General features: G+C 44.7%; 3 protein-coding genes across 5 annotated transcripts; 1 reads left to right on the top strand and 2 right to left on the bottom strand.

Annotated features, from left to right (window-relative positions):
- Window positions 1-428: 428 nt before the first annotated feature.
- On the bottom strand, window positions 429-2294 carry polr2j (RNA polymerase II subunit J). The gene is made up of 3 exons (XM_005753661.2): window positions 2016-2294; window positions 1397-1505; window positions 429-615 (listed from the first exon to the last, which is right to left on the bottom strand). The coding sequence occupies exons 1-3, from the start codon at window positions 2156-2158 to the stop codon at window positions 514-516; spliced, it is 354 nt and encodes a 117-aa protein (XP_005753718.1). The 5' UTR covers window positions 2159-2294; the 3' UTR covers window positions 429-513.
- A 1985-nt stretch (window positions 2295-4279) lies between these two features.
- On the top strand, window positions 4280-6546 carry ube2c (ubiquitin-conjugating enzyme E2C). 3 transcript variants are annotated; one of them, XM_005753658.2, is made up of 7 exons: window positions 4280-4464; window positions 4798-4925; window positions 5696-5723; window positions 5831-5917; window positions 5993-6197; window positions 6271-6330; window positions 6431-6546. In XM_005753658.2, exons 2-7 carry the CDS (start codon window positions 4819-4821, stop codon window positions 6466-6468), a joined length of 525 nt encoding a protein of 174 aa, XP_005753715.1. In that variant the 5' UTR covers window positions 4280-4464; window positions 4798-4818; the 3' UTR covers window positions 6469-6546. The 3 variants fall into 3 exon arrangements, with proteins under 3 accessions (XP_005753715.1, XP_005753714.1, XP_005753716.1); XM_005753657.2 differs by having other exon boundaries at window positions 4286-4464; window positions 4801-4925; XM_005753659.1 differs by lacking the exon at window positions 4280-4464 and adding an exon at window positions 4471-4601 and having other exon boundaries at window positions 4801-4925.
- Window positions 6547-7529: 983 nt separating this feature from the next.
- On the bottom strand, window positions 7530-8179 carry LOC102197564 (regulator of G-protein signaling 9-binding protein; the record flags this gene model as incomplete). The annotated part of the gene is made up of 2 exons (XM_005753666.1): window positions 7530-7815; window positions 7967-8179. Coding segments are annotated over 2 exons (375 nt in total), but the record flags the coding sequence as incomplete, so codon positions are not given.
- Between the last annotated feature and the right edge of the window lie 362 nt (window positions 8180-8541).

Here is an 8541-nt window from a genome sequence, read left to right as displayed (position 1 = left end):
GAAAACATATTTAATTAATCATTTTCATAACTCGAACGCAAATATAAATTATAAACTGGTAAACTCAGTATGAACCGGAGCTTTTTTTTTGCAAATATTTTCATTGAAAAAAGAAAACAACACAGTACTTGCACTTACCGAAATACAATTAACCTGTCTTCATTTTCCTAAGTAAATATACTTATATATGAAAAAAACTGAACTGGAGCTTTGCCTGCACAGCAGGTTTGTGCTGTAGATGAAGGAAAAGCTGTTTTTGGAAGGGTGACAATGATCAGAGTATTTCTTCTTTCTGTTATTGTTTGCAAACAGTTCTGTCTAATGATCTGTTAAAGCAAACACAGGAAAATGTTGACCAGCACTTTAAACTTCAATCGGCTGCTTGCAGCCACCGCCTGAGCTGCAGGTATGTCACACACACTCATCAGGATATGGCATCACAGGCTTTATTTAAAAGAAACAGAAGACAAACAGAGGACAGGTAACTGGAAGTGACATCATGATGGGGCGGGGTCACTCTATGCCTTCCTGTTTGTCTTTGATGGCGACTCTGAAGCGTTCCTCCAGCAGTGACAGCTCGCTGATCAGGTCAGTGATAGCGTTCGTGAACGCTTCCTGTCAGGAACGACATCATTTCCTGTCATTTAATTTCACTTCCTGTAACTAAGAGCTGTAATCAGAAGTGTGTTCCAAGAAGCAAGTTTAGTTTATGAGGGAAACTCGGGTTTGCTGTTCCAGAAAGGCAGTTACCATGGTAACACTTATTATAATCAATCACTCTGATGGATAAATGGATCTTATTCGAGTGAAGTTCAGGCTGAGATGGCTTTAAAACTAAAGCTGAACTAAATGTGTTTAAAGTCACTGCAGACAGTCTGATTGTAATCTGATTACATTTCACATTGAAATGTAATCAGATTGAGGTTCGGTCATTTAAAGTCAAAATGAGCCTCGGCAGATTTTCCACTGAAAATCACCTGAGTCAGCCTCGGCAGGTCGACCCAGAACCAGATCAGCCAGAACATGGGCTCCGTGACGGATCAGCAAACCGAGTCCATTTGCACAGCCGGACGGATCCAAACAGATTTTTGATCAGGGATTCAGATCGGATAAATCCCAGATCCAGGTCTGCTTGGTCATGTCCCAGCTGATCCCATCTGGATCCGCTCACAGCTCTGCTCTGATCTGCATTCCTGATTTAAAATGTGTCATTCTTTCAAAACTATCCTGATACATCCTGATCCTGTAGAAGCTGAGACGTCTGTAATAGTATGCACATAACCCAGTGGGAACACGCTCAGAGCTGAATGAACTAACCAATCACCCTTCTGGAACAGGAAACTCAGAGTCTGATGAACATACTTCCTGGAATATCCCACAGGTGTGTGCGTGTTACCTGTGGGCTGTAGTCAGGTGTGGTCTGCACTCTGATGACGATCTTGTGCTCCAGAGGATGAGGAACTTTATAACCAGCAAACAGAACCTGAGGGTCCTTCAGCAGCTGACTGACCACACACACACACACACACACACAGAAAGTCATTTGATTGGTGGACAGACTGTAAGGATGAGCAGATTAGTGTGAATGATGTGTGTGCAGCTCACAGGAAGAATATTTGAGGATCAGTTCATTAACTTTGCTGACTTTATGATCAGGCACTGGGACAGCCGCCTATGGTGGCTTACACTAAGACCTGTTTCCCATCAGCAGCATGTCATGGTTTATTAAAAAACAAAAAGCAAGCAGAGATCAAATATTACAAGACTATGTTCTGGTTTTCTGAAAAAACCTCCTAGCTACCTGTAAGACGGAACCACCTGCAGGCTGCGTGCTAGCATCTGTCTCTGAGCCGCTGCTTAGCGTTTGTCTGGCTGTTAGCCTCAACTTAGCCAGCTGTGAAGCCGGGTCTGGGACCCTTACGCTCGGATGACTTTAGCGGGCTGTTGTTAGTTAGCCTGTTGTTAGCCTGGATGTAGCGGTGTGATGCCTTTGCGGCCGTGTCTCAGGGCCTTACGCTCGGATGATGTTGCCCAGCGTGTGGTCCTCCTTGTTCAGGGTGAACAGGCAGGCGTTCGGGACTTTGGTGTCCTTGCTGATGCTGATCTTTTTCTCCCCTTCGAACAGCAGGAACGACTCGAAAGCGGGAGGCGCGTTCATCTTACCTGTTCGCTGCTGCTGCTGCTTCCTCTAAATTTTATTGTCGGTTGGCAAACACCTGAATGGTGCATTACCGCCTCCAACTGGTGTGGAGCGGGGACTGGAGCGTCGCTCAAAAAAACCCAAACCCTTATTCGCTGACGTTTTGGGTCAGTTGTCTTCTCTCCACCTGATATTTCTGACACCCTAATATAACATGTTCTATCGTTTCCTCTTCTCCACTGTCGTCACATTTCCCTGTATTATGTTTCCCTATCATGAATAGTGTAGTGTTCAAACCAGTATGTTCTAATCTTATTCTCGATATGGCCACCTCCTCTCTCCTACTCCTTTCTGAGCTCCTCATTTCTCCTTCCCTCCTTTGGATTTCATCCAATCACGTCCCCTCTTTTCCTCCTCCCACTGTTTTGCCATCTTTTCTTCATTTCTTGCCTTACCATACTCTTTATCTCTACCCAGGTCGACTATCCCGTGTTTTGTGGCTTCCTTTGCAGCTCTATCTACCATTTCATTTGCTCTGACTCCACAGTGAGCTGGAATCCATAAAAACACGCCTGTAAGTCCCGTCATGTGTATTCTGTGAAGTGTTGCTGAACCTCTGCTAGGACATCTGCTCTGCTTTCTGAGCGGCTACTCTGTAAACTGATCAATGACGAGCCTGAGATCTGGGACTCTCCACCATTTGACCCAAGATCTAAAGAAGCTTCTCGGATGAGAGGTGAAACGCCTTCAAGCAACATAAAGAAGTCCAGACGCTTTTCTTTCCAAGCTCCTTAGACTACGATGACCTGGATGACTGAGAACCTCCACAGACAATGAAAATAAAAAGAAAACATTAAATGTAGTGTATGTGTTAAAAAATGAAATACATCATTCAAAAAGATGTGGAATTGTTTCACTGACTGTTTGACAGTTTTACAGTACAAGATTCATCCAGATCATTTCTATAGTTTTAATAAATTGGTTTGTTATTCGACCTTGTTGGTGATTAAATACTTCTTATTGTAAGTCCATATCAATGGCTCATTAATATTCATAAAGTTACTGTTCCAGTAAAACTGACAGTGAGGGGTTACAGGACAATGAATCATATATGTTTTATCCAGTATATTAATGGCATCTCTGAGAACATCTTTATTCAGTGCTGTCTGTATATTTGGTCCATTTGTGTCATCATGAAACACTGTACTGTGTTCTCTTACAGATACGGGAACATCACAGGTCCTCACAAACACAGGATATGGAAGAAAATGACCTTTTTACCTTCACTAGCTGGGACACATCATTAATATTATTTTGGATCCTTATATAATATTGATTTATTTCTGTTTTCCCACACAAAGTAATAAAGTGCAGCATCGACTGTTCTACGAATGATTTAGGAACATTTTTACTTTTGCAGGATACACTGAGTGTGAATATCCCTGTTTAAGATAAACGGATCAGTGATCGATCGCTCATGAGCCACAGATCAAATCTGTTTTTCATTTTTGGATTTAAATGCTGGAAATTAGAAATGACCCTCTCAGACTGATCTCGACAGATGTTAGTTCCCAAATAAGTCATCTGTTCTTTGACAGGAAAACCTTCTTTAAGGACACAAGCCTCTCCGACAGGAACAGGACACATTTTCATGTTTAAAGTCAGACCTGATACTCCAGAGAAAGCATTAATGCAGTTTATCATCTTTGTTTTGAACTCATCTTTAATGAAGACAGCTGTATCACCTGCGAGCTAACAGCATTTCATTTTCTGATGGAAACTCTCCGAGTGGTTCCCACCAAAGTTTAACTGAGCTATTACATCATTCTCACTGTGGATCTGTGCTGTCAGAGCCTCCGCGTGACATCATCTGTTGGTCACCTTTCACTAAGCTAGGCTTGAAGAGACAGCAGTCTGATATTTAATTTAAGTTAGCCTGAAACAGAGCTGTAATCATAAACAGAAGGTAAAACATTTATTCACAGGCATATTTATTATGACAGGTAAGTGAATACACAAATGTATATTTATGTAATTTTGTTTGTTTACTAAAACCGATTTCTGACTTGTTGGGCTCTGTTATGACGTCAGCATTAAAAGACGTTTGGATCATTTCGTCGTTCACGCTGCCTAATCACAACGCACCTCCCTTTACTTGGCAGGCCTGCCATTGGCCAGCCAAAGCTGGCTTGTTTTTAAAGGTCGGGCGCTGATTGGCCGACTGTGTAAGAAACAGTCGGTTTAAATCGGGGGCGGGAGCGTGTTCCGTTTGAATCCAACAGACAGTAGCTGTACTCTGGCCGACAAACCCCGACCGACAACCGGTGAGTCCGTACCGGGAAGAGTTTTTGTTTGTTTATAGTCTCCTCTGGGTAATAAACAGGCTAGCCGCAGAGCCAACGCTTAGCCGACCGGTGGAGCTAACAGCTAGCACCTTTAGCACGACGTCGTCACAGTGAAGGTGAGCCTCGTCTGTTAACGGGGTAAGGTCTGAGTAAAACACCCGAACGGTGGCCTGAGAGGCGGATACAGCTGGAGACGAGTCCTCGGAGCTGGATCCGGTGCCAGCGTTTAGCTGCTGTTAGCTTAGAGGGAGAAACACGGGAGGTGAGCCGCAGAGGAACCCGGGCCTTCTAACCTCACTTTGTCTGATTCAGCAGAACAGGACGGTAACGCTCATGGCCTCCCAGAACATGGACCCCGCAGCGGCTGCAGCTTCCAGCACCGCCGCTCTGAAAGGCAGCGACAGCGGCGGCAGCGCGGCCAGAGGCTCTGTGTCCAAACGGTGTGTGTTTGTGTGAGAGAGAGACTTTTCCTATTGTGTGTTTTCATATTGGGTGTTTGTGTCAGCTCTCAGTGCCAATTTCTGACTCTACCTGTCGGACAGGTGTTAGCAGTACACTTCCTGTTCACGGTTGATTAAACTTTATTAGTACAGCTGTTGGTAAACAATGATGCGCTTGGTTTCCGTGTGCTGTGCCGCCATTCGATTACACCAGTGGCCCTGTCCCACTAGTACCGGCTCGGTTTTTAGGGGTTTTGTTTGTTTGTTTTTTAATAGTACGTGCTATCCTAAAATGTGACATCAACTGACTGGGTGCCACCCATTGGCTAGTCAGTAGCGTCGATCGATGGGGCCTGAAGGCGTGTCCTTCACGAAAATCAAAGCCGCCATATTTAAAACCCGGCAACTGGGGAAACCAACAACCCCAGAAACGGAAAACTACTAGAGTCGTGCTGAGTAGGTACTTGTGTGAAAGGGCTAAAAGTGACACTGTTCAGCAGGTGATGGGTGGGGGCAGCTCCTACAGGTGTGGAGTGACAGGCAAACTTAGTATCACAGTTGCCTCAGTCTGAGTCATACAGATGGGCAAGTTTACCTGATCCTCTCTGCACAGCACCTGTCTGAGCTGCAGTTTCATGAAGGGCTGAGTTGAGTTCAGGAGGAAACACCAGAACCACAAAGGAGGCAGGCTCCTCCTTAATCTGAGCCAAAAGTGAAACACTGAACTGAGCATGTGCAGCAGATTCTGAGCTTCCTGTTTGTGTCTGCAGGCTGCAGCAGGAGCTGATGACGCTCATGGTGAGTCCAGTCTTCATCAGTGTTCTGTTCTAACCTGTAACACCTGAGGTCATGTGACACCCTCCATGTGTCCTGAAGTTGTGTGACAGTCTCTCTCTCTGGTGCAGATGTCAGGTGATAAGGGGATCTCTGCGTTCCCAGAGTCAGATAATCTGTTTAAGTGGGTTGGAACCATCGATGGCGCTCAGGGGACGGTATGTACACACGGATCATTTGGGTTACTCTGCTCTCAGCAGAAAGTTAAATTCTGCTCTGTCTTACCTGTTCAGGTGTACGAGGGCCTCAGGTACCGCCTCTCTCTGGAGTTTCCTGCCGGTTACCCGTACCAGGCCCCACGCGTAAAGTTTGTCACACCATGTTTCCACCCCAACGTAGACGAGCACGGCTTCATCTGCCTTGACATCCTGAAGGACAAATGGTCAGCGCTCTACGACGTTCGCTCCATCCTGCTGTCCATCCAGAGCCTGCTGGGAGGTAAATGCGTCATCACCCCAGCACTGTCCAAGCTCTGCCCTCTGACCTCACTGTCACTCTGCTTCCTCCTCAGAGCCGAACAACGACAGTCCTCTTAATGGTGTGGCGGCCGAACTGTGGGACAACCAGGAAGGTGAGACCACGTAAACACCCCGCTGTGCGCAAACACGTTAACAGCTGCGTGAAGCAGGACTGATGGTTGTTGGTTTTTTTGTTTTTGTTTTTTCTTTCAGCTTTCAGAACTCATCTACGCTCGACCTTCCAAAATTGAAGCTCCGCCTCCTCATGTTCGTCTGTCTTCCGTGTTTGTATCATATTTTTATGTTTGTCAATAAAGTTCTTAATTCAACACAGTGTGTTATTGATCTGAGCGGCTGAAATATGCTGTCCTCCCCTGACACACCGCGTGCAGGCTGGGCTTCTCTTTTCAAAATTAAGCTGGTTTTAATTTGAAAGACTAGGAGGAAAAGGAGGAGCCTTGGGTGGGGTCTTTTCTTTTTTTTTCTTTTCTTTTTTTTCTTCTTTGCTGCTGCATCATGACATCAATACTCAAGTACACTTTATAGTTCACCTGAGCGCAAGTGAATTCATCCTTTGATTGGAAAGGCAGCACTTGATGACATCACAGCTCAGTCTCAGTGTGTTTTTATTGACACTGCCCTTAATTTCATTGAATAATATTGACAATGGAAATTAAACTGCAGGAATGTCTTAAAGACATAAAGACCTGGACGGCCGCTAATTTTCTGCTTCATTCAGATCAAACTGAGGTTATTGTACTCGGCCCTGAAAAGCTTAGAAATATGGTCTCCAAGCAGATTCTTACTCTGGATGGCATTACCTTGGCCTCCAGTAACACTGAGGAACCTTGGAGTCATTTTTGACCAGGACATGTCCTTCAATGCACATATTAAACAAATATGTAAGACTGCTTTCTTCCATTTGTGCAACATTTCTAAAGTTAGAAATATCCTGTCTCAGAGTGACGCTGAAAAACTAGTTCATGCATTTATTACTTCCAGGCTGGACGACTGCCTTCAGTTTTCAGGCCCCTCTTCTGTGGAACCAGCTTCCAGTTTGGATTCAGGAGACAGACACTATCTCTACTTTCAAGATCAGGCTTCAAACTTTCCTTTATGCTAAAGCATATAGTTAGGGCTGGACCAGGTGACCCTGAATCCTCCTGTAGTTATGCTGCAGGTGAATCCATGCATTGTGTATTTTATCTCAGTATGTACCTGTCTATCACCTCCTAAAGGATAGTTCAACCATCCAGTGGCATTTTTCTTCTGTGACATGTTAATCATTAATCACTGCAGATATTGATCTGCCAGCTTTATTTAGACTTATTTAATATTGATTGTTTAAACATCACAATGACAAATGAACCCAGGTTTTCTTCTGTTTCCTCTAAAACACGATTCTCCCATCTTAATGGAAACACTTAAATCTACATCTACCCGACGCAGCCCAGCCCACAGCATGCCGTCTTCTTGGAACCGGCAATGACCTCAACCTCCATCAGGTCCTCCAGGCTCTCCACCAGGTCATCTGGCTCACCGCGGGCTTCAGCCCACGCCGGCTGGGTCGCCTCCACCGACCAGAACGCCACGGGAACCTGCAGAGCAACGGTGAGACACTCAGAACAAAAAACAAAGCAGCGGCACAGAATTCAGCTGTTTATAAAGCAAACTAAAGAGCAGACAGGTGACTCTGCAACAGTTAAACCTCACAGTCCAACAGGAAGTGTTCCATATGCTTCCCCTCACCCTCTGTTGCATCTCGCTCATCATAGTTTCCAGTCCTGTGATGTGATTGGTCAGATCTGGGCTTGGTTCCACCTCCGAGGTGAGCCATGGCAACTGGACTGAGGCCACCCGAGCTGCCACGCCCACCACGCCATCAACACATCCTATAAATTCAGAAGGACAGGTGAGAAACAGATGGTCAGGTGGATGAGAAAAACACTTCCTCAGGTAAGTTCAGCTTCTTGGTGACTGAGGTCCTGGAATTTATGAAGGCAAGGCAAGTTTATTTGTACAGCACAATTCAACAACAAGGTGATTCAAAGTGCTTTACAGAGACATTAGAAACAAAAACAAATAAAAAGCATGATTTAAAATTGATTAAAACAAACAAACTAATTAACAAACAAACAAAACAGTATATAAAATCAAAACAGATAAAATCAGATAAAATCAGTAGTTAAATGTAAGTTTTGGAATTTAAGCTTAAAAGTGTGGATTTTGGTGCTTTATTCAAATGCAGCTGAGAACAGGTGAGTCTTCAACCTGGATTTAAATAAACTGAGTGTTTCAGCTGATCTGAGGCTTTCTGGGAGTTT

This window comes from Pundamilia nyererei, unplaced genomic scaffold (assembly GCF_000239375.1).
Source record: "Pundamilia nyererei isolate P.nyererei 1_Seehausen unplaced genomic scaffold, PunNye1.0 scaffold00447, whole genome shotgun sequence".
In the NCBI taxonomy this organism is placed as follows: Eukaryota; Metazoa; Chordata; class Actinopteri; order Cichliformes; family Cichlidae; genus Pundamilia; species Pundamilia nyererei.
This window is presented reverse-complemented; position numbering and strand designations above follow the sequence as displayed.

Coding starts and splice junctions, on each gene's coding strand:
- polr2j (XM_005753661.2), bottom strand. CDS start 2,158: ATGAACGCGCCTCCCGCTTTCGAGTCGTTCCTGCTGTTCGAAGGGGAG. Junction 1,506..2,015: donor CTGGGCAACATCATCCGAGC/GTAAGGCCCTGA, acceptor GTGTGTGGTCAG/TCAGCTGCTGAAGGACCCTC. Junction 616..1,396: donor CACCTGACTACAGCCCACAG/GTAACACGCACA, acceptor CGTTCCTGACAG/GAAGCGTTCACGAACGCTAT.
- ube2c (XM_005753658.2), top strand. CDS start 4,819: ATGGCCTCCCAGAACATGGACCCCGCAGCGGCTGCAGCTTCCAGCACC. Junction 6,198..6,270: donor CATCCAGAGCCTGCTGGGAG/GTAAATGCGTCA, acceptor CTTCCTCCTCAG/AGCCGAACAACGACAGTCCT. Junction 6,331..6,430: donor ACTGTGGGACAACCAGGAAG/GTGAGACCACGT, acceptor TTTTTCTTTCAG/CTTTCAGAACTCATCTACGC.